At 35.6% G+C, this 26542-nt stretch overlaps 1 protein-coding gene across 3 annotated transcripts in view; it reads right to left on the bottom strand.

Moving 5' to 3' along the window:
* The window catches only part of LRBA (LPS responsive beige-like anchor protein), a 401405-nt gene that overhangs the window by 260312 nt on the left and 114551 nt on the right, over positions 1-26542 (bottom strand). For all 3 annotated transcript variants that reach the window (XM_051790889.1, XM_051790891.1, XM_051790890.1), the window contains exon 35: positions 10595-10659. In XM_051790889.1, coding sequence (XP_051646849.1) covers positions 10595-10659 — 65 coding nt within the window. The remainder of the gene's footprint in view (positions 1-10594; positions 10660-26542) is intronic.

Raw genomic sequence — 26542 nt, 5'->3', positions numbered from 1 at the left:
CATTTCCTTTTTAATTAGTTACACTGGGATTCATAGTTAAAACTGCCTATACAGGAGTAAACACTCTTTTAGAAGGTGCACATTTCCATAGGATCACTCAAAGATACACCAGACAAATCCATTACACGTTCTACTAATTAGTTCTTAAAAATATCTCTTATTAAAGCTTTTTTCTTAAGGTTTTCAATTATAGAAAAAGAGTAGCAGAACATAAAATCATTTGTTTGCCTTGCACACATAAGCTAAAGTACATTTCCACAAGTTCATAGTCTAATAAGAGCCTGCCTTTATAAGCACAGGATTTATTGTGCAGGATGTCTTCTAATGCATACAATGTTAGCTCTATCCCAAATAACTTATTTATCTGAAATAAGGTTCCACCTATCTCTAACTGTATATTTGAAAGTATGAACATCCATGCTCTGCTCTCTCTTTTCCAACGCCATTGAGAATTCCACACTTGCAGTAGACTTGCAGGTCACAAGCCTACTCCCACGAGAAGAAATCCAGAGGCAGAACAACCCATTTGTTCACTGCCCCTCTCATTACAAGGCTTGGAAAACTGCAGCACAACAGCCACGTGAAGCCATGAGCTCATGAACCAGCCAAGCTGGTGGATTACTGTCTCCCCATGGATAAAGTCTTGAAAAAAGAAATATGCATAACTCACTATTTGAAGCACAACTTCACCTTCTGTTTGGGGAGGCTTGTACAAGAGAAGCCTCTATTTTAAAACCACATTATAATTATTTTAATTTTTCTATTTTAATAACTTTTTAGAATGGAAGTAGCTGCTGATCAACAAACATGCAATTCTGCCAATTTATCTGCATGCATTATTGACTTTACTTTCAAAGACTTGCAGAACCAGCATTGTTGCAATAATGTAAATTCAATATCATAACTTCTCATGACATAAAATTGAGAAAATAAACTAGTTAAGAAGGCATAAAAAGAAACCCCAAATCTCTGTCTCTACAATTTACAATGATGTTCAGTTAAAATAAATATCTACTAATAAACCAGCAACAAGAAATTTTGCATAACCAGTTTTATAGTCTGGGCAGATTCCAGGCGTCTGACTCTTTCTCTATGATCCCCAGTAGCACATTTAAATCTGACACAGAAGCTTTTAAATAAACTTTTTTTTTATCAAAGTACAAACTGACTAAAAATGCAGGGGGACCATAAATACCCATGTATTACAATTTACATGTAACACAGCTCAACACTATGCCATTACTTTCATTGAGTTTCTCTATACCAGTATCTTCTGCTAGCCTGATCAGGCTTTGAAAATTACTAGACATCCTCTAGAAGGTCTACTTTAATGTAACAATCATTATCCTCTAGAAGTCCCACTTTTTTTCATCTGTTCAAGAAATCATCCTATATAATAATTGTTCTAACACTTTACATTTAGTAGATAAAAAGGAAAACTATATTGTAACCACTGTTGGCCCATCATGCACTAGCTATACATTTGCAGACATGATGGACATGTTCCAAACAAAGCAGAAAACTACATTCCCTCACATAGGAACAACGTTCTCAAAACAGAAGTGCACCCAGTGAAAACAAAGAGCTTTCAAGTGTCAGAAAGAGCTTTGTCTCTTACGGATCAGTTGCCACTTCTGTCATCCACACCTCTCCTTACTACTCCCACACACTTGCCTCATTTTCTCTATGATACTCCATACAGGGCTAGGTCAGCTAGATAAAACTGAGACATGATTTTGTAGATAAATCCTAGTTGAACTTGTCCTTCTGCCAACCAAGAATTCTTACAGCTAACAACCAAGGAATTGTCGGAGCTTAGCATAAGCAACTACTGGTAACTTCAAGCTATTTTCAGAGAAAGCTAAATGATTCATATTATTACACAATTACTTCTGTTCTTACAAATTCCCAAATGCAGGAATGAAAGGTCTCAACAAAACAATGATAAAAATTATTTACTCACATAAATGAAGTCTATATGAAACATTATAATGGTTTATACCATATGTCAGTTGTGTTCATTCTATACTTTTATGAAATTTAAATTTTAATCTTCTTTTTCAGTCACCTTTTCCAAACACTGCATATGCTTAGATTAACTTTCTTACAACAAACAATTCAAGTTGTATCATCACCTAGGGCAGTTTGGATTTTCTTTATGAAAACAGTATCCACATACACTGCACACCACTCAGATTTCTATTTTGAAATTACCCCTAAGTGTGGGACTTTGCAAACTAAATATATATCTATAAATAAATGTAATGATGGCATGATATAAGAGAGGAGTCTATAGCCACCATTAAAAATCAAAGGCCAATACAAGCTCATAGCTTGTATAAATGAACACCTCTGCTTATATGTCTAAAATGAAGTTTTAATCATCTACTAAACACTAATTTTGGTAACCTTGGCAGTTGCTACTTTTATGGAAAAGGTAAATAAAACATTGAACAGAAAGCTCACTGCTTTCAATAGAAACAACTGTTTGTAGCCAAGAAGGCCAATGCTGAAGCAAGGAAAAGAATCTGACTCTTGCTGAAGTGTTAGTTCAGCTCCAAACTACATACAACACATTTGGTACATATGGGAGAGGCTACAAACTGTATTACCTAGATCAGGTGATTTTTAGGGACAAATGCTTTCTTCTTAAGGAAAACTTGAGAAACATCATGTTTGCCTCACTAAGACAGTAAGTGCACTTCATGATTTAAAGGATCATAATGGTCCTTTCTGGTTCCTGTTCCGGCCTCCTGCACAGATTCTACACAGATCATTAATGTCTTCTTCAAAACAGTTTCACTTCCTCCATCAAGTCTGTACTTTCTGTTTGAGTTACAGCATACCTTTCCCTTTTTCTGCACTTTTTGACTTTTTTTTTTTTAAGAGCATATCTTCACTTTTTTTTTTTAAGGTTTGAAGATCATAGCATCATGGAATGACTTGGGTTGGAATGAACTTTATTAAAGATCGTCTAGTTCCAAACCCCCTGGTGTGGGCAAGGACACCTTCCACTAGACCAGGTTGTTCAGAGCCCCATCCAACCTGGCCTTGAACACTTCCACTTTCACTTGTGGATGGCACATCCACAACTTCTCTGGGCAACCCATTCCAGAAAAAAAGATACTTTACACCATGTTCTCCCACAAAGAAGTTCTATAATATGGTAATTAGTGCCAATTAAAATAACCAAACAGATAAAAAACACAAACAAAAAAACCCCAGTCATAACTATTTGTCTGCTTTTATCCTGACTTTTTACCCAGCAACTAGATCACATTAGTTCTTCTTCTGTCAAATAAAAATTCTACCTAAAACATCTCTAAATACTTTTTTTCTACAGCAAAAGGACATCTTTGCCTTTCACTGAGTAAACACATAGATTAATTTCTTCTCTCTTCCAAAGTATGCACGTCCAAGCTGAAACAAAATCTCTAAGTCTAATAATTTCCTTCTTGCTTCATTTGTATGCAGACCCATGGACCATGCTTCTCTTATACTACTATCTCACACATCTGCTTATTTTTTTCAGTGTTATTAAACACCAAAATACTGCTGAAAGTGGCAATTTACACTTCACTTTCCCTGCCAGATTCCCTTCTCGTTTGTTTTTATTTATGACACGCTACTGAGCTAGGATTTTTTTTTTTCTTATCTTAACATGAGAAGACTGTGGATGGATATGTTCTGTAGAAGATAGACATGATATCTACGATTTTAAAGACTCTGGATAACAGGTCTACTCATCTGCTTTCAGTGCACACCAGATTCCAGGTCTCAGACAGACTTTTATTACTTCCTCTAAGCAGTTTCTTTCCAGACTAAAATATTTAAAAACATGTGATTAACTTTGAAAAGAAGAGCAGCCTAGTAAAAACAAGCAAGGGAATGGATTCCACGCTGGAAGTTCAATATATACTTGCATACTTTGCTGGGTCAGGAATGAAGTGCTAAACCACTGAGAGAAGGAGTTCCAGATAAATACATGAGACAGACTGATTTTCATTGTCATGGAAGAGAAAACCATGAGAATCAGAGCTAGAACTCTTTCTCTGATTTCTGACTGCTGAATCCTTAGATGATCAAGTAAAAAGTTAAGCTTCTCCTAACATCAGGTAAAAAAGAGGAGGTAGAAGAGGGAAAAAATGGAACAGAAAAATATATGCAAGCAGAAGCAAGTGAGAGATTGAGAAATCCTGGGTCCAATTGATGTCCAACAACTATCAATTTTAGTCAAAGTATGAAAAAAGCTTTACAGTAGGTGACATTTAAAACAGCTATTTAGGCATAAATCTATCGTGAAGTACTACAGGGAGAGACTGTGTATGTTCCAAACACTATCATAGTGAACCCTGAGACAGCCAAGAGAGGCAAGTTTTCCTACTTGCACTCCTCATAAACACACCACATGAGAGATCCTCTAACTTCAAAAGGAGATATGTTCTGCAGGGATACACACTTTATGGGATCTTTTACGGGATCTGACTGTTCAATGTGTTAAGCGTTGCAATTACTGACGCAAGGAAGTTTTAAAATTGCTTTGTGGAACACATACTTTACAGATCTGCTATTCAATTCTCAAAATACTAAGCTAAGTCCATAAGGTCCTGAAGACTGAAGTTTGAACACATTTATCCCCTTAAAATATGAAAGGGGGGAAAAAAAGCAAAGTCCCAAAATTGTGCGGACTCGTCAAAATGCTGACTTGGATATGCAATAGCATAAAATGTAACAGTACTTTGAAAAGACAGCTAAGGAGGGACACACCAATCCAACCTTTTCTATCTAGGAGAGCTTCTTAGGACACGTCAGAGCCTACTGAAAACTGTAGTGTTCACATTCCAAGAGACACTGCATACTCTGATTTCTGAAAATGTACCATCAGATAGCAATAGTACAATATGCACAAGAATGCAGCATAAATTTTATTAATTTATTTTTTAAAAGCAGATATTACCAAAAACCTTCTGCATTAAAAAAAAATATTTTAATTTCCAGGCACTCAGAAGTGTTTTATGAATTTCCTTTTTCATAGATCCAGCAAATTAGTTACGTATCTCACAAGCAGAACCTACCTTTGTCACACACATACCTTTCAAAGTAACTATTTCCAATAATAAAAGTTTACATTAATCTTTAATTAAGACGTAGTTCTCCCCAAAAGCTTCTGCTTACCCATTAAATTGCAACAAAGATCCAGTTACTCCAAATGATGCAATTTAAATCCAAGCACAAGTAATCAAAATTCAGTGAAACAAAGAAACTGTTTCAAAAATGGTTGTGCATGTCACAGTATACTTGGTGCACACACAAAAAAAATCATGTAGTGTCAAGAACCCCACCTCAAGTCAAGTTATTTGCCTTTGAAATACATCCAGGCTACAATTTCTGATGTTCAGCACATTTGAAATGTTTTTTAAAGTCTAGCCTAATGGTCTTCCATAGTTCAAATTCACACATAAACAAAGCCTCTCCTGCTACAAAAACAAACCAATAACATAAAAACTCAGAAATCACCAAAAATCTCTTTTACAAAACCTACCACTTAAACAGAATGGGTTGCTAAAAATAAAAAGGAATTGTGGAAAACACCCTTTTTTTTCTCTTACAAATCAAGACCAAGGTGCAGGTTCTGTGTTATCAGAATCTCAGGACAAGGAGGTTGCAGCAAGGGGGGAGCAGACTGGTAGTAATCAATTCTAGTTTGGACGTGACTGCATTTACCATTTTTTTTCCTGGTCAATTATGCAGGAAGTCTGTCAGTTATCATCCATTTTTTCATTAGTAGCTGTATTTTTCTAACTATTTTCCGTCACAGGAGTTGCTCCTATGGCAACACAGGCTCTAACATTCATTCCTTGAGAGTGACCGCAGTGCTGCGAGTGAAAGACAATCGAGTGGGGCAGTCGACATCTGTCCCCTATTTTCCCTTCGGAAGGAGTCCAAGTAATTGGCCAACTAGTTTGATTGCCAAGAATTTCAATATTAAAAATATTTGCATCTATGATCAGTCAAAAGCAATACGTACAATTTAAGACAAGGAACAGCAGGTGACATATATGGAAATTTTCTTAGTACAGTTCTTAAAAAAAAAAAAAGCTATAGAAATATAGATGATTACAGCATTCCAGATTTTATACTACTAGATGTTAAGTATTGAGAGAATAATACCAGTTACATTTGGAAAGGTTTGGGACCTTTTTTTGCTTGGTTGGTGGAATTTTTACTTTCTAAAGATGTTAAATTTGCATGCTGTCTGCCTTCCTTCTTCTCTCAAAATGTTAAATTAATTGGATAATTCCAAAAATTATTTTTAATAGAAGGCTGTAGTTTCTCAAAAAATAATAATTTTAAATCCAACAGAGCACAAAAATCCTTGCAAGTATCCTTTTGGGAAAAAAAAAAAACAAAACCAAACTGTTTTCAACTACACCAAAAGACATATTAGAAAATCTTTTGATATGGAGGAGAGAATTTTGATTAGATTTCATTACTCATTAGACAGTAGAGAATGTAGCAATAAGAAAAAGCTACAGAAAAACGAACTTCATTAGTTCTGCTTCTCCAGGATAAACTTGTAAATCCCTTAAGTTTTGGGTTGATTGGTTTGGTTAAGGATTTGAAAAGGCAAAGGAGAAGAAATTAAACATAGACTGTGCGGGTTTAATGAGGTTATCTTTCAACCAAACATTATGTGATATTTTTTTCAAAGCAACTGCTGTGTGAATATTCATTTACAAGTGTATAAAAATGTATGTATAGAACACTAGTCTGTAATTCTTTGGATGGCCAAGAAAACTATACTTGAGAAAATTAAAATTAAGCATCTTCAGGAGTCTATTCAACTGAAAATTGGAAAGAATAATTGCTGCAACATGCTTAGGAGACTGATCCCTCAACCCCTGCCATGCCAAACCCATTATCACCCCAAAGGGGATAATAACTGTCATGCCTAGTCTCGAGCTGGAGTACGTTTGTTAGTGCACTGACTGATACAGAAAACAAGGTCCAGCATAAGAGATGCTTCACACTAAAGTGTGCTAATGAATCAAAGCGACAGGAGAGAGTTTTAACCTTCACAGAGCAAAGGAGTTGTTTGCTAACTAGTCAAGTAGAGGAAATAAGAGCCTAACAAAAGCGACATTCGTGCATGCAAGGAAATAAAACAAAGCTGTTTGGGGTTTTTTTAAGTTCATAAATAATAGCTGGGCCATCTTGTGCAGAAGGAGGAGACATAATTAGTTCCAGGGTGGAAAAAAAGGAATCAATCTGGACACCTCTGAAGTCTCTTGGCCATGACAGTGAACTAGATCACACCTAAGGGATGGTATTGGTGAACAAATTCCCTCATCAGTAAGCTCTCAGGTTCAGGCTCCAAAACAGACTCTCCCTAAAGGGAGGACCTGAAGGTGAAAGGCAAGCACAAAGAAAGAAATCTAGACTGACAGAAGTTCAGCAGGCTAAGGAAAACATTTTGCAACCTATACTTCTGCTGCACAGATGGTTCACCATGTGGAGAAGCCGTGGGTACAGGCACCTTTTTAACAAGGTTTCAAAGAGCATTAACAGCGTTCCCAGACATTACAATAATAGCGAACAATACTTGCTCTTTTTTATTAAAAACAGCTTAATGTTCAGTGTAGCAGTGTACTGAAATCGATGTTTCTTTTCCTGCCCAGAAAGAAGTTATTCTCCCATACCTGCTCCTTTACCTTTTCACTTCTATTCTGTAGCTTCCTGGTTTTCTGTGCAGGCTTTTTACTTTTTACAATGCTTGTAAACTGTCCTTCAAGACTTGGGTTGTGTGTTTCAGTTTTAGGTAGGTTTACAGTTCTGTATTTCCACAAAAAAGCCTCCTGTTCAGAGATTGTTCTTCAGTTCAAGATTCAAAATTTCACTAGGCACAAACCAATCAATTCTGCTATATATGTGAAGTAGATGTGATATACCTGGAAAGCCTGTGAGCAACTGTGTGTTGTGAACATTAGTTAGTTGTGAACATGACAAAATTCAGACCAACACATTCTGAGTGCAGCACACACACTGCAGACCTTATGAGTCCCAGAGACAAACTTTCTGCACATATTTCTGTCCAGGGAATCCTAGCCAAAACATGGCAAGCCTAAACGTAAAACTTTCAAATGCTGTGAGAGAGAGAGGTACATTGATACCTTTCACATAAAACCAAAAAATACATTTGAAAGCAAGTATAAGAAGAGATTTATATCCCATCTTCCAGACCTCTTCCAGAAAGATTTTTTCAGTCGTCTTATTTGCCTGATAAACAAAACCTGTAGAACACATCTCAAACTGGAATATCCTCTGGCATAGTCAGTCCAAAAAACTAGAAATAAATATCAGGAACAAATCCCTGGTTTACAGAGGTTATAGGATGACCACGATTTTCTCCACCAAGGCAGCAGACAAGAGAAATTCTGTGATACCACAAAATCTAGGCAGTTCTTCCAGTCCTTAATTTTATTTTATTTATTCCAGCTCTCCTGCCATGGTACCCTATAGACATCCCTCCTTACTTGCTGTACCAGTTCTGTCCTTTGTTCAACCACCTTCTCTTCTTTTCTTGTGCACTTCTAGAAACAACTTAAAATTCAGCTTTTATTATGAATTCATGCAGCTAAGGTCTGAATTGGTATCTATTTTCTTAAGTTTTAATTAAAAGATTTCAGCTTCTGGAGTTTCTCAGATTATAGTGTTATGGTAAAAATACATAAAAATAGCAAATACAAGAAAATCCAAGGTCGGAAGTGTTTTAGTCTTAGTTTATGCCCAAGGAAAATAAATGCAAACTGCATAAAGGGAAGAAATATAGAATATAGTTCCTGTCATATGAGGGATAATAGTTTCATTTTAGTGAATGCTGAAAAGCCACAAAGCACAGCAATGACCTATTCAGCAATAACTTTAAACAGTAATGGAGAAAAATGGAGACAGATAAAAAAAAGCCATTCTTAAGAAATTAATCCCCTCTCCTCTTCACCCTAATGAAAGTTACGTTCCCACTCTAAAAAAAAAAACAAAACCAAAAAAAACCTAAAACACAAGTCTGCTACAAGCCAGAAATGAAGTAACAATTACTTAGACATTTTCTTCTAACCAAAACCACACTTTTCAGTCTTCAAGGGATCATTTGTCCCTGAGACAACCACTCTGCTCAGGCCAGACTATAGGTTATTGATGTTGTTTATGGAGGTGGGGGAGTGATTCCATCTGTCTGTGATAGGCACTGCAGGTTCTGAAGAGAAAACAGTCAATCCCAAGCAGTTTACTGATAGAATGCTCTCTGAAAGCCTGACCTGGACAAGCTGAACAGCTACCAGGTAACTGCTACTTACAGCTCAGTCTCAGCAACTGATTTGTTCACGATTATCATCTTACACAGATGAACCTTACATTGTGGTTTACATGTGTGTGGGATCTCTATGTTATCTATGCTAATAAAACATTAATCAAGGGCCAAATTTATAGCGGGCATTTTGTAAGGAAGGTCAAGACAGGTCAGCCTCACATAATAGGAAACAACTACAGGCTAGATCTTAACACTGTAACTGAACACCCTTGTTACTTTACCTTGGCCCTTGGGATCAAGACTAGTAGCAAAATGTTTTTTCTGTCTGAGAATGGTGTTTCTCCTACCATAAACTGAAATGTAACCATCAAAATGGTCATTATTTTTACGTATCTTGAGAACATCCACACATTTTAAGAGAAAAATTCTCAAAAAGCCATTTTCCCCTTTCCTACAATGATAAAAAGATATTTATATAGCATATTAACTTATGTGATAAATGATTTTGTTTTGAATTCAGTAGCTGTTCTAGTCATGTAAAATTTATTGTCTATTGGGATTCTTATGAGCTGAAGTTACTAACAGAATTTAGGTTTAAAGAAATGGCTTTTCTTATAGCACACCTTAGCTAATTCATTAAGACACGTTTAAAGAAGTCCTTAGAAAAAAAGTAAATATTGCTCTTGTCTGCCTCAACATTCAATTCCTAATGAAGAAAATACTGATGGTTCTGAATAGTCACTACAAGTCAAAGAGCATGGCCTCATCACCTGCTCTGTCATTTTCTATAAGTTCCAGTAATACACATATAAAGTTATGGCTAGAGCATAAAACTAATTGGCAATATTAACAGATTTTTTTTCCTTAAAGGGACTCCTTTCTATTTTATGAGGTAGATCAGAAATGAATGAGCAAACTGGAATCTAATTTTTGAAACAGAGGCTTATCTTACCATTCCTAGCTATAATGTCTCTCAAATATCAATTCCCTTTCTCAAGAGATTAGCTGAATACAAATTATAGTTTCAACATTAACCAGTACACAAAGACAGGAAGAAAGAAAATCCATGAGACACAGATAAGCGAAATATTTAATGTCACTAAAGAGCACTCAGATTCTGCAAAATCCCGTACTCAGAATGGAACCAAAGTACTAAAGAATATGAAATCATGCCTGTGGAGGTCAAAGAAAATGACAAAGGAAAAAGAAAAATTATTTTGAAAAAAATTCAAGCCACACAAGTTCCTGAAAGCTAAGACCGAGATTCTATCAAAAATTGTGACTTACCTTCCTTCATTAACAAGCTCAATAAAGGCAAGGCCAGCATTCTTCTGTATAGAGTTTTGCCACTCCTGGGGGGGGAAAAAGAAGAGAAAACTGTAGCCGCATAAAAACAAAACTAAGAAGAGACATTTTCAGCAACAAAAATCACACACTTTCTTTTCAGTTTTAGCAACTTACACCAGCAATAGCAAACATACAAGGCATTAATTGTGTGCTAATCAGGAAGAATGAATGCCATCATGAAGGAACAGGACAGGATTGTTTACTCAAGGTCATATTCTGTTGAGGGGAGAAGAAAATACAAAAACATCCCACAAAGGACTCCGTCATTTTCTTTTGCTATGTCATGTGGTAATTCTGAACTTAGCCCAGTTCACTGATGCTTTTTGCCTTATTGAACCCTGATAATGCTAGAAAGTTTTTACATTAATTCAAGGTTCATTCTTCAGACACAAACTTCTCTTATAGCTTCAAGTCTAGTTAGCATATTTGCTGAAAATAATCCTCACTTCAGCATCCCATAGCCACCTCTACTCATAAAAAATATCTGTTAACAATACAAATATTGCACCATTAACACACAAGTCTGTTTCAAAAAAAATTTAACATATTTTTGACACACTGAAATGATGGTAGGGGCAGACACACATGCACTGCACATTCCTTAAACGCAGCCGAACTCTGAATTACCACAAAATTCTACACCTCTTAAACACGTAGGTGGGTTTTGGTTGGCCCTCATAAGAGACACAGTGGAAAGAAACCAACCCAGCTGACCTAGCACTGGGGCTTGTTTCCCTCATTTGAAAGCTGAGGAGAAATGGTTAACAAAAACACAAAGTAGATTTTTCAGTCCTCGACCAAATAGGAACAAGTTGACCGAGCTGGAAATTAGGGTAGTAAATGTGTAAACCTTATATTTTGGCATAAATGTAGAGGTATTTGGATAAAACAGGACCAATACAGCTTTGATTTAAATTCTACACCTTTTCTAATCTAATACAAAAGACTGATTCTGCAGCAGACAGATCGTTAAGTTCCATGTGCAGCTTCCTTAATTCTTTAGGCCTTGTTGTACAAAAAAATAATCCTAATGATTATCCACATCAGTACTTCTATCACTATGGTTCTTTTCAAAAACCTCATCAGCTCCAAGGCAGGCAAAAAGAGCAAAACTGCAAATATGTCAGACTTCAAATTTCAGATTTCTGAAAGTAGGAGGTTTTGATATGCAGCGTCATAGCACAATTTTGCTGCTCAATGTTGCAGAATTATCTCTCAGTCAGTGACACAAAGGTTTGATCAGACACACACAAGAGCCACTAGAACAATGTTGTTTGTTTACAACTTAAATCCTGTCCACCCGCCCCACCCAAAAAAGATTTCCAAATCTGAAATGCATTGAAATGACTGTAACTGATCTCTCGAGGCTTGACGTGTTCCAGGCCCAACACATTGTTTGACCACGTTCAAGCTGCAACAATGTAGTACAATTTTCAAGGAGCCAGAATTAAAAGTAGAATAACTGGAATTTGCGATGCATTCTTCATCAGGAATTATAAATGTATTTCATTACTTTTGATGTAACTAGTTTATATGTATTAATAAAAAAAACAGCATTCTAAGCACCAGCTAAGTTCTGCTTCACATATGGGGTTTTGGGTTTTTTTGAGGCTACATCAAGAAGCACCATTGGTCCTTATTGCTACATATATCTTGCCAATATTTCTCCCACCATCCTTCCCCCAGTTCTCTCCTATTACCTTCTTATGGCCACCACTGCATGACTTTGAGTTAGCCTGTAACTGCCTGAAGCGTTTTTAAGAAGCATTTATTCCAACAAAAAAAAAAGCCTTTTAGTTTCTAATATTCTACACAAAATAACATATGCAAGTACTCCCTATAAAAGTTTTTTCAATGTATTATCAGTTTCCAAATATTTAGCTTCACATGATGATAACAAACCACTCTGTTAGTTTAAATGTGAGAAAACTCAAGAAAAGCAGAATAATTTTTCCTTTTCTGACAGTGTCCATCTGCTGTTCCGCTTTTTAAAAGAACTCACAATAACACTTGAAAATTTAATTGGTGAAGATGGAGGCTGCCAAAAGTGAAAAGAAAGTGCATTTATAATGACACTTTTCAGCATTTTTCTCTATATCAGACATCATCAAAGAAAGTGTTAGTCTAAACAATTTCATAAGTCACAGCTGAACACACCCTAAAGCTAATTTTAATAGCTGAAAGAAAAGACTAATGGTCTTCATCTTTCATGATCCATTCAATATTTCCCCACAGTATATGTTCACTCTCAAACAATTACATTCAGTATGCATATTGCATTATTATATCAACATCTTAGTTATCCATCTCCCAAAAGTATTAGGGAAAAAACATGTTAAAAGCTTCAAACTCAACCACTAATGCAACTAAATAACTACAAAACACATTTCAGCACTTTCCTAAGGAAGGACTGTAAGGGAAGATCAACAAAGTCAATAATTTCATACCTGTTCTAAGCTGTACTTAATTGACCAGCATTTCCTAGGGCTATAAATGTTTAGTAACTGAAAGACATAATCTAATTTTAATGCTTTTGGTCACTGTATACTCAATAGTGAAGCAGGGAAAAAACCAGAAGCACTAAACATTATCACAAATAGCTACAATGAAAAATAACCATTACAACAAAACAAACACATTTTATTCAAATACTATGTCTTATAAGGAGATTTCCTAACTCATTATTGTTTCACCTATTTCCTTAATAGAATCTATAAACAGCTCCACAAGTACTCTAGATAAAATGCAAGTACTATACCCTTTCCTGAAGTGGTGCTTCAAAACTAATCTGAATTATAATTTTGCATAGAATAACATATTACATTTACTTTATATACAACTCTGCCATAAGCAAAATTATATCCCAGTTCTCTATAGCTTTAATTTCATATCATCAACAAGTTTCATTAACACATTCTTACTGCATGCACAAGGATCATTAAATGAAAACATTAAACAGTAGTGGTCTTAAACCCCTCCTTTCAGAAACTAATAATCTCCCTCAAGGTTGATATCATGACCTGTTGTCCCATTTGAGTCATGTTGGGGTTTTTAATCTATTTTACAGTGGGTTTTTTTAATTAACTCCAACTAATGATCACTCATATGACAGTACCAAGTGCTCTAACAAAACTCATAAATTACCACATTTACTTTTTGCTAGGAAATACAAACACCAACAAAATGCATTAGACCATAACCAACAATGAGATTAGTCTAGCAAATAGTCTTTAGTAATCGTACCTCCCATTTTATGTCATTGCAGCTACATGTATATGTAGTTAATTCAGTCTTCAGATGCATTTTAGAAGTCTTTTATATTACTTGGTCCTCATATTTCCTTTCTTAAAAATAATGTATGTCTCTAATCATATGGCATCATCAGGTAAGTGAAGGTCCTTAAAAATTTCTGCCTTGAACTTGATTTTTCCAGTGTCATGTCTATTTTTTTTTCCATTTGTTTTTGGCTTCCTACTCAGTCTGAGTATCCTTGTTAAGTTCTAACACTTCAGGAGCCTCTTATTTACTCAAACAGACCTGGCCAAAAGCTTTTTCTACAAGCAGTTGGTAGCAGGAGTCAGCTTCAAAACAAAGAATGCAGGTGGTTCTTTACACAAAGGATAAATATATTGATATTGCTCAAATACACAGAAATTGCATCCAATTCAGAAAATACCTTGAGAAAAAAATAGCTGAAGAGTGGAAAAGTATTACACTTGTTTGTCCTATTTTATTCTTTTTGAGCATCTCTTTGTGTCTATAGTTGGAGATAGGACAGACAACAAGCAAGGTGGAGCCTTTATCTAACCCAATATAACCATACCTAAACTGTAATCACTCAAACAAATGCCAAGAAAATTCTCTTGATTAAGATTTTTGTTGGTTTTCAATTTCAAGTGCTTGCCTGTAGTCAGCAAATGGACATATCCCTGCTCACCTGTACATTCTAAGGAAAAAAATATAATCACATTTCAAACAATTATGGCAGGAGGGTTGGACCTAGATGATCTTTAATGTCCCTTCCAACTCAAACCACACTACAATTCTACGAATTACCCCAAAATATACATTCTTCAAGCTATATAAAAACATTTGGAAGACCAACCCACCAACTGGTCTGATGGCTAACAATTAAACATGGATCTTTAGAACAGAATATTTAGAACATTTGCAATATATGAAAACTGCTTTATTCTCAACTGTAACGAACTGCACTACTGCTTTCATTCATGTACACATACACTTGCATGCTCCTTAATAATTCCTTTTTCTCAGAAACTTAAAAAAACATCCTTCTAACAAGTTTAACACATTCTACAACTAAGAACTATATCTAGCAGTTGAAACACACACTAATAAGCAGGGAAAAAAAAGGAGCAAATTCTTTGCTAATCCATGCTTCCCATAAAGCTGGTGGAGTTTTATTAATTTATTTTGGTTATGAAACAAAGGAAAAGGATGACTTTGGTACTGACAACTATGAATGGAGCACTAAGGAGTAGGGTGGGAAAATGTGTTAACATATGACTAGGAGACATATTATATCCTAGAGTAAAGGTCAAATCTGCATGAAAAACTTGTTCATAGAGAGATATACTAATCTTTAAGTGCCTAAAGTAAACTATCAAGAACTTTTCAGCAGTGTTTGCACTTGGTGTCAGCACTCTCTCAGCACCACATCCACTACAGGCTTGAATGAACTCAGCAATAAAGAACATATAGTGAAAAGTAGATTATATCTCAGCTGGGTTCTTCATAATTAAAAAAAGTTTGACTGCATGTTAAGCAGAATATCTGCAAACATAAATTACTTCTAAAGATTGAAGCATGCTTAAATTATTTTAATCTACAAAACACCATTGAAAAAAATTAAAACCAACATGGAATTATGGGAAATCATATCTAGAAATTACGTAGCAATTTAGTATCAAAATTAGCACATGCCAAGTAATTATGAAAGAGAAACATTTGGCAAAGATGTGACACAAATTAAGACTAGCACAAAAATACATTTGAGACAAAGTTATCCAGTATACATACAGACATATCTGTATGTTCAAATAAAATTTAAGATTACAGATAAATAATGACAGAACTATCAGAAACTTATAGAGAAAAAATAATTTCAATAATTATATCCATGGTCCTTTCTCTACAGAACATCACCACTGTTGCTGAATCCTGACACAAAGTGAGAACTTGCAAAAATATTTACTACTCTCCTAAAAATTCTGAACCCCTTGTCAGGGGCAAAACCTTCTCAAACAGGCTTGGATTTATTGAAATTTAAACAAAGGTTTCCCTATGAAAGGTTTAACATTGCATCTATGTAACAAGCCAAGCTATCTCACCAATCAATACAGAGGTTTTGATTTCAATAAGGGTGATAAAAGTTACTCTAACCCTGGCCAGCTACAAGCTCTCAACAGATGATCATCATTAGGCCTCTATCGGGCGTCCACATACTCAGGCTGTACAAATGTGTCCTATTAGTACATGGTCTGTCTGTTTGGCAACTCTGGTCCTAAGACAAATGGCAGCTGCTGCCCTTCAAGGTCTGAAGTCAAGTCCTCAGGGAATCTAAAAGCCCAACTGGAAAAATCAAGGCCTGTTCATTAGAGACTGCTCCAGGGGAAACTTGCAAGGCTGCCATTAGAACTATATAAAAGAGCTAATTATTTTTATAAGACTTTTAAAACTATCAAACACACTCAGTTATAATAAAAAGTATTTACTGCTGGCATTCCATTTAAAAGACATTGCTTTTTGTCAAAAAATCAGCTAGTGACAGTACACAACTGAAGTCTTTGTATTAAAAATTTTAATGAGTCTGCTAGGAGAAAGTTGTGTAAAAATGAAGTAGATGAAATAGCTTCTCCAGCAAAGGTATAACACCAAGCCTGCTGTTGTGGGAAAATATCCCAAACACACTCATATCTAACTAATGAACTATAAAGGTGGGCTGAGGTTGTGCGTCTGTGACCATCTACCCCTGAAAAAGACGAGAAATTCAAGAAACAAACACGTTCAGTGTTTCTAAACTGACTGAAAAGAACAAATAACATTCTTGTTTCAAGCCTATGCCGTTAAGGAACAACTGAACATGCTGCAGTACACTTGTGTATTGATAGATCAGCCAGAAAGGCACAGGACTCACTTGGTATCAAACACTAAGACTGAGCAGGAAAATAAAATGAAAACTAAAAGTGTTTCAGTATTTTTCCTCTGAAAAAACACAGAAACAAAGATTATAATAACAATTGCTACTTTCATAAAATATACTCTGGGGAAAAGTTGGAACATGACCTTTTTTTTTAATTCATAACTACATAATTGTTTACTATTTTAATTATGAAAACGAATCAAAGTTTCTTATACCGAAATATTTTCCCAGCTGTACAGCATGACAACACTGTATCGAATTCTAATGTTATAACAGATCACTGGTATAGAGTATTTATTACAAATCTTTTAAAAGTGCTATATGAAATTCATTAGTGTTCCTTAATCAATTCTTGGACCAACATGCACATTTAGCTTCCGACAGCCTAATTCAAAAAAGCAATTACAACCCTAGTCCTTATGTAAAAGGACGACAGAAAGAAGCTATGTTAAACCAGTTTAAAAGAATGAAAATGTAAAGAAAACAGATTAGGAATGATTTATATCAATGCCTAGTGCTGAAGTTAATTACAAGTAACCCAATAAAATAGTGCCTTTATTATTGTACAGCAAGTAATAACCCTAGACGCAGAAAACAGAACTCTTTGCCGACTTTTGCATGCTCAATTCCACAGCACACTACATTAAGAATTAAAGAAGTAGTAAATAAGCCATACAGAAACAGCAGGTTTTTAACTAAAAGCAGAAGACTCCCCTGCTGTTTAACCATGTGGGTTACTCCATGTAAACAGAGCTTCCTATAAACTAGTATTATGTTGTTAGTGGTAAATGCCTAAAACTATAATGAGAGTTTAATTTCAATACTTAAAACTTTGAGTTCAACTCACAGTAAGTTTTTATAGATTCTGAAAATAAATTATACACATATAGAGCTGGAGTAGTTTGCATACTTAAGTACTAGATTCTTCAGTAAAAATGCTACATTAAAAACTGTCAGCTTTTTAGATAATGCCCTTTATGCTATGAGATTAGTCTCAAAGTGACAACTGTTTTCTCTACAAACTATGCAAATCTATCCTAAAAAATACAGTTTCGTGTAAGACACAGAGCATAAAATGTTGCAGCATATACAATCTTAAACAATTACGTACAGCCAGAAAATCTCGAGATAGGTTGCAGTTGTCATAATTTATGCTGATACCAAATATTCTTAAAACAAGATTTTAACAATAAACAAAAACTTAAATAACTTAATCTGAAAGGTCATATAAAATTATGAAAATATCACTGTCTGAATAAATAAAAATTTTATCAATAATAACTATCACAGCATAAAAGGTGCATATCATCACCACTCAAACCTAATTTTTGTATCTAGTTTCAAAAAAGTAGGAAAAACTGGGGAAAAATTAAATGAGTAATCACTGATTTCAGATCCACAGTTTCTGATGTAGGAAGCAATTTGCCAGGGCAGCTTCTCCCTTTCTCTCTCCCACTAGTAGGCTGTTGCCATGACTCCTCATGAAACAAAATTAGGGGTCAGGTTTGAGTTCATCTAGAAGCAAACCTTTTCCACTGCAGTTTCCTCTTCAGGTTCTTTAACCATCGGCTGTTTTCAAAGTCAAGATGAAAGACTAGCTTCAGAAAGAATAGGAACAGGAATCTTAAAAATTAATTGAGAAATCAAAATACAAAGTAGTTCTGTAAACATGCAGCAATGGAAAGTATGAAGCTGTGAGTTAAAGGAGATGAGACAGAAAAACAAAAGTGAGGAAAAGGAACAACACAAGATTAACAAAGGGAAGAGATCCAAATAATGGCATTGCAGTCACAGCAACATTTTTTATGAATAAAGGTAAATAAATTGAGGAATAGCAAGAATATAAGGCAACTGACTCTAGATTTCATTGGTTTTTTAACTTTGATTGTCATTTGAGATTTTGTAAAAGTACAGAATGGAAAAAAAATTGGCTTTCAAGGTAGACTACTAATTATAAAGACAAGAAAATCGTAGCACAGTCACTGCTCCACAGTTGCACTAGTAGTGATGGACTGATCCCACCCCTAGCAACATTCATCATCACCACCAAATAGCAGCAACCTTCTTGCTCAATGTTTTTAGCTTTAAATAAATAAATTTAACTAGTAAAAGAACTCAGTAATATACACAGTGTACACTGGTTTTGGAACCACAAGCCCCTTTATACAGCAGGTGGATTGGAACTAGATGATCTTTAAGGTCCCTTCCAACCCAAACCATTCTACCATTCAATGATTCTGCATTACTCTTTTCCCCAAATGTAGCTCAGTTTCTATTTAAACTCTCATAATGATGCACACAAACGATAGACAAGATTCCCACCATCATTGTACCTTTGAGGGAATGGAAATGAAGCACGTAAGCCAGTCCCAGCTCTTCATTCAAAAGACAGGATGTCCAAACCTGTCCTTTGTTATTCCCTTGGGCAATCCTATCCTAATGCAGATCTTTTCTTAAAAGATTTAGAGAAAATGAAGCTAACTCAACAAAAAAAGGCAGAAAAACTAATGCATCTCTTCCATCATGCTCTACTGGCACACTCCTCTCCCTTCCTCATCCTGCATCTGTTGTCTTCCTTTAGACTAAAATATAATACACAACACACCGCGACACAGGGCTCTATTTTCATGTTTCCCTACATGTTGCTACAATAAACATGATAAATAGTAATTTTCTGCTCCTTTCTTTGCAAATCCTCCCCTGCACTCATCATGTAAATTTTCAAAAAGAAAAATATAACCATTTTAATTAGAAGTTTAAATAAATGTCTTCATAACTATTCAAAGAGTCCTGGAAAATCCAGTTGATTCTTCTGAATCAAATATGGCTCAGAACTAGGATCTAATGCTTAACAGACACGCACCTCAATATCATGATTTCTGCATAATCTGAATTACGAGTTTTTAGTAAGTTAAAAAAATTATTTATTGGAAGATTAGTGCATCATCAGCAAACTTTGATGAGACAGGCATTTTCCCAGTTGCAAAAATATTCAAAAAGGCACAGATGAATATAAATAAGGCTAAAAGTTAAACAGTAAACTGAAGAGCACCACTATGTAAAGTTTCTCCTGGTAGAACTTTACAGCACTTCTCCCCAAATCATAAGTTCCTTAAGCAGTGTCACTTGGAAACAGAGATAACATTATTTCATTTATGAACATGAACAAAAAAAGTTCACATATTCGTAATTAGTATTAAATCAGCAACAAGGATTGCTGCTCACTGAACTTTCCATAATCTCATACCCCTCCCCTCACCTAAACCTCTTTTCATAGTCTCAAATTAAACAGACTAGCTGTAAAACAGCAGGGTGTCAAATTAAAGCACACTTTATTTTCAGAGGTCTCCACACTTCGCGGTTGACTTCCTGTCAGGAAGAGTTCCATTTCAGTGCAGAGCCCCATCAGCAGGGAGCTCACAGAATTAAGTGCCAGTTGATATTACTTTGTTTTGCATTTACCACCCATGAGAATATTGTTCAAAGATCTAGTTATAAAGTCAGCATGGTATCATCCTTCTGACTAGACTGCCAAGCCACAGGGTGTGCTCTCACTGCACAAAACTCACCTTAAATGGTGGTGTTTTTTTAAGACCTAGTGTGCTGGCGAAGCAACAGGATGCCTTTTTTCTTCAGAAAAGTCTTGCTTCTGTAGCTAAATTATGTTCCCTTAGTTCTGAACATCTGCAGCAGTGTACATTCATAGAAATGAAGCTGTCCCATTCCCCTATCACACCCCCATGAGTCACACTTACATTAGACAATCCACACTCCTCCCTAGACATAAAAATGCATACATTAATCAAACAAAGTCCCAGTAACACACCTTTAAAGGTTATTATTTTTAGCTGTAGAGGATATGTTTTCCATTAAACTCACACCAACACCTTGTCCTGGATTCCTGACCAAATGCAAATCATTTTCAATTCAGAAGAAAATTTTTCTTCATATGAGCCTATACTATTTGAAAAGTCTATAGAACAACCACTAAAGATTGTACTTTATTAAAAGAAAAAAGAAACTCTGGGAGAGAAAATCCTCATTCTCACCACAGAATTCTGTTTTAGTAAGGAGAACTTAGAAAAGTTCATCTCTTTCCACTCCAGTGTGGCAAACTATTTCTAAGAATGGTTTTGTGGTTTTTAACTCTATCTTTTATTCTTCTACCCAAAGCCTGCAAGTCATGTTGAATTCTCCAAGTGTCTTGTCCCAAGAAACAAAACTGCATATCAGTCCACACAAAAATATCATGGCTTTTACACACCTGTCCATTTGTAGCTCTCTGAACACCTTCTTAGTCTAATACATAGCACTTGAGCATCTTGATTTTACATATAGATGTATTTTTTTAATTTTTGTTCAGACCCACAATTACTTCCCACAAAGAAGCTGTGTAGTATGAACCAAAAAACACTGGGTCATTCACACTATTTTTCTCAGTTTGCAGCTGATATGGCCTGCTTTTGTTGAACACTTCAAAGTACAGTGGCTGCAAATTGCAGAGGGCATTTTCTAGTGGGTCTAGAGCAGGACTAGACTAAACAACCATTTACACTATTGCTTTGACCATTATTTATATCTAATATGCAGAAACATCAACTCCATTTAATGAATGTATAATATACCACACGTTCTTCTGTTTTTCTCATGCTAAATGTAACACATCATAGTTTTTGCTCATCTTAAAATCCCACGTCGTACAATTCATCTGCAAACTGGAGAATGAGTAAACCTTTAAAATATCCTCCTAGACTAAGTATTATGGAAAGATATAAGGAGGTAAAGCCAAAATACTAGCTCACACACTTTAACTACTGTGACTATTACCTGCCAGGATATAACTATCAAGTGGTTATTGCATCATGAAGTCAAGGGAAGGTCACTTATTATTCATGCACTACTGGCAAATTATTCTCATTACATTCTAACCTATTTCCACACTTAAGGCAAAAGCAAAGTTACAAACTTCTTTGATTTCTACTACTCAGTAAACTGTCAATACACATCCACCCACTTCACAGAATATTGTTTTTTGCATGAGTCTATAAAAATTATTTTTTTAAAATTTAGCCAGTGATGGACACAGACATTTTAAATGGCCTATCTGTAAGCCATGCTAACAGCAAACAAAGCACATTATTCCTGAAGCCAACAGTGATATCTAAGAGAAAAGACAGAGTTTAAACAGATCTTAAGTAGTGAAGTGTGAACTTTAGTAATCATTAAGAGCTTGAAATAAACTCCTCTTTAAACATATTAGGGTGCTCTTTAAGCAATTCCATGGAACTCAACAGGTTAAATATTGCAGGCAATTACAGGCAATTAAACTTTCAAACAATTTAGAAAGCAACAAAAAAATGAAGCAGGAATGATGTTCCAAGAGGCAAGTTTTACATTATCCCGAGGTTTCACACAGACTGTATTACAATAATCCAGTTTTAGAGAGACAAAATCTACATACTGCTTAAGTCAAAGAAAAAAAAACACATTCAGTTAATTTAAATGTAATTTCAACATACTCCAGTTCAAAGAAAAGGTTTTCCCAGCTGTTTCCATTTATTTCAATCTTATCAGATTTGCACTTCAGATAGTTATCTGCCAAACTGATCTCCAGTTTCAAACACTTCGAATGCATAACACAGCTCAATGAAGCAAGGAGCAAAATATCCATAGCACACGTAATCCATTTGTAGTTATTCCAAGTACTCTGCTCAGTGACATATACCAGGTATGAAAGTAGTCAATATACGTTTTCAGTACCCAAAGGGAAATCCGCAGTGATGGAAGAAAAACTTCCACTTAGGAAGGAAAGAAGTTATAGCATGCATAAACCCACAGATATATCTCATGCAAGGAAGAAACCAAGCCATCTAGACAACAGATTTGTGAGAAGGAAACTTACTGAAAAGATAGTATCTAAAATCCAAGCAATAAAGGACGGCATTCAAGGAGTCTGGATTCCACAGCCACATCTTGCAAGACTTTCATTCACTTTCTCCAGAGTTAATCCTACTGACCAGTAGTCAAACAGCTCACTGTGTTTATATCAAGTGTCTTGCAATGCAGGCGAAGGCAGAAGCCCTAAGACCTTACAGAACAGAGTTGATGTCTTCATATATCAACAACCAAAGAAGGAAACAGCAATTGAGAACAACACAGATGAACCACAGTGTTGCTTTTACAGATTGAGAGAGCTTAATTTCTTTCAAAACTGGACTCTTCCACATGTCTGGTAAACGCCCCTAAGATGCTGGACTACTAGCTACTTTGGGAGGATATCCTGAAATTTTTCCTCTGATAGATTATTCTACCTGGTGATAATAATAATTGTTACCTGAAACACCAGTTGAAACTTAAGCCCCTTCTGTCCGAGGAGAGTACTTCGAGAGCATAGCCCCTGGCTACTGTGGAATCTCCCTTCCCCTCTCTCTCTAGTTCTGACCACAGTCAGAAGAGTTTTGGAGGAGGAAACAGTTTATGATGTAAAACCTCTTCACTGAAAATATCCTGAAGCAGCACTGAACATAAAGCTTAATAGACATTTCCCAGCTACTTTCCATCCAACAGCATCCTAAAGAAGATTAGGATAAGGATCTTCCATTTTGTGTTTCAGTTACAAGGGTCATGTAATATTTGTTACTAAATTGCATTGGGAACGTCCTTACTGCTGCTTGCATAACAAATAATAACATGTCTGGCAATCCCATATTTTCAAATGTTAAGATTTACACAGTTTCATTAATATGCCTGGTTTCCCTTGGGATGAATCACATCTGAGGTGGCTTAAGAATCAAAATAATCCTTAGCAGAGCAAGGTGATCTTGAATATTCACTTCCTACCACAGCCACCTCATCTCTACGAAAATCTAAGCTATCAAATATTCTCCCAATCTTCACATTCTTCAAAAGAGCACAAGTGTATCTCAATACAGTGCCTTCATACTAAACTAGAAACACTGAATACTTCATAGTTTTTCAAGGAAAGTTAGCAATATAAGGCAAACACCTGTGGGCATGATTCATGCAACATCTTTTTCTGAACTTCATTTAGACTTTGGTAAATTCTTTTTTCTATTTTTACTTGTAAGGATCTAAATCATTTTCATTTGCCTAATAAAGTTTTGGTTCTAACCATTTTATCATGAAAAACCCATTGAAGTGGGTTATTTTCAACTCAAATACAGATACATGAATCTTTGATAAAGACAAAGATCCTATTTGCAGAAGTTCACACTATATAAAAAGAAAACCTTCCAACTCCCAGTATTTTCTAAATGCCTTCTAAAAGAAAATTAGAGCATGTATTACAGTCGATAGAAAATCATTTGACAGCTTACAAAATCCCCACAAAATCTACCCTCTACGCCAAAACATATACATTTTTTTAAAAATCACATCTATAAATGGAGATCAAATCCTTTTTAAACTTATTTTCAGCTTTTATAACATAAAGTGATCAGATGGAAGAACATTACTGTGATTAAAATGTCATCATCAAACACTTGGGGCACATAAAAAGTACTCAAACAGCATTTACTCTCTTCATATCTAAACCAGGATATTGTTAAGAGTTTTGATGAATCTGTTGAGTTCAGCTGCCATGGCATCATAGTGACATCAGTCTTTAGCTAACATACACCCAATTCAATTAAAACTTCATAGCAATCACTACAGTTATCCATCACATCAAATAGCACTTAAAAGTAAATTAGGAACCAGTGCAGATCACAGAGCATCAGCATAAAGTGTTCTCTCTGCAAGCAACTGAAAACCTGCCATCTTCTACATCAACTAAAATCTCCAAGTAATTCAAAGACTTACCACATTTTAGAACACGCTGCAGAAATCCATTCCTGAGAGAATGAATTTGGATCACTGATGCAAAGCTTTTTTTTTTTCTGAGCAGAGGATACTCATAAAAGCCTGAAGATCCTACTGCAATCCCACAAACACTGAAGTAATGGGGTGGAAGCGAAAGGAGGGTGTGAAAAAATTCTGCTGAAAAAATCCAAATTGTAACTGGTATCCTATTGCTCTCCCTTAGGGAAAATAATGCTATCATCCTCTTTGTATGGGTGCATGACTGCATGGCACAGGTTGATATTGCTCAAATAATTAAGATTCCTTATCAAAGTAAGAGATATGATATGACCAAGATACTGCCCATGCAAGAGATGTAACCTGACTTCTTTAGGAGCAACAGAATCCATTCAAGAAGGGGTTTAGTAGCATATGAAAGATCATACTAAAGAAATACCTCAGGCAAAAATTTCACCACTTAAGCAATGGTAACTGGACTAGAAAAAAAGAGAGCTGAAGACCCATAAGTTTCCCTACAGAGGCAGTAAGACCAGCTTTCACAGTGTAATTTTTTCTGCTTTAATACTACTAATCAGCCTCTGCTGTATTTTTAAAATGCACATGGTACAGCCCTGGATCATGCTTTTCTCTCCAAAAAATAACTCCAAAAACTATCAGCACAGGACATTTTCAGCCATAATCATATTTCATTGGGCCATATGAGCAGATGCTATCTCTGCACACAAAAACATCTGGAGTACCAGGGTTTATGCTTCTCTCTTCCACCTCCTCATGAAAGACATATCTTATCAAGGCCCAGTATACATTTAACAGCTAAGGGTATGTAGTTATATTGCAATATATCATATTAATATTTCTCAAAGATAAATTATGTAGAGATTAAATGTATTAAAACATTGGTCCTGGTTTTATATATGCCATGAGCTATCAGGAATGTGCCTTTAGTCCTTTCGAAACAACACTGGACAGAGGAAGGAGGAACCAAGAAGATTATACAAGAGTTGAACAGTATTTGAGTCAGTCTAAGTTTAGATTCAGTAGAAAAAAAGCTCTTAAGTCAAAGATGACTCTGACAAGAACCATCCAATTAGTTCTCTTACACATATTCCACTGGAGATTCAGTTGATTTACTACAGAAAGAAGCATTTTTCAAGTGTCAAAGATTTTGTAAATTCACAGGCATCAAGGAAAACTATGGAATCGATTTTGTACCGTTTCACCTTGGAGCTACAATAACAGGATGAATGCTTCATGCATGTGAGCAAGAAAAAATATTTTTAATCCCTTCATGAGAGAGTACGGAAGATCACAGTTGTTCCTACTTGGTCATGTATTTCAAGAAAATATCTGACAAATGAAAGGCAGCACAGTAGCATATTTGTTTTAGGGATATGCACTCAATTCATACAAGCCCCCTTTGCGTTTTAGGCACAAAGTCCTTTTAGATGAAAATGCTTTCTTTGGGGGTGACATCAGTTTCCCCATGCAGAAGTCCTGTCTCACAATTGCACATGAGCACCTTCAGCATCCTGATGTCACTCATTTAGAAGGGATAACAGAAGCAGGACTTCTCTCTTTTGGCTGGTTTAATTACCCCGACAGGATGCCAGGCCAGACGAGATGGTGCTTCTAGGTTCACTGTACTGTATGCATTTCTGATAAATGGGAAAAGAATAGATGACCTGGCAGAAGGCTCAGACAATAACATGTGATTTACAGGACATGAATGCAGCTACTATAAGATTTATCTGACAGCCCTCTCCGATAGTGGACTGTTGAGTATCCGATGGAATGATTTCTAGTCTGGAAAGTCTGCTACTGAGTAGCCATACACATTATTTATTTATTAGATGTTTTGGGTTGAAACCATTTTTAAATGATGCACTTCACAATGCTCAGCCATA

The sequence above is a fragment of the Manacus candei genome, unplaced genomic scaffold (assembly GCF_025592945.1).
Source record: "Manacus candei isolate 608988 ecotype Guabito, Panama unplaced genomic scaffold, ASM2559294v1 h1tg000028l, whole genome shotgun sequence".
NCBI classification, from domain to species: domain Eukaryota; kingdom Metazoa; phylum Chordata; class Aves; order Passeriformes; family Pipridae; genus Manacus; species Manacus candei.
Note: the sequence above shows the minus strand (reverse complement) of the source record. Positions and strands in the feature narration are given on the sequence as shown.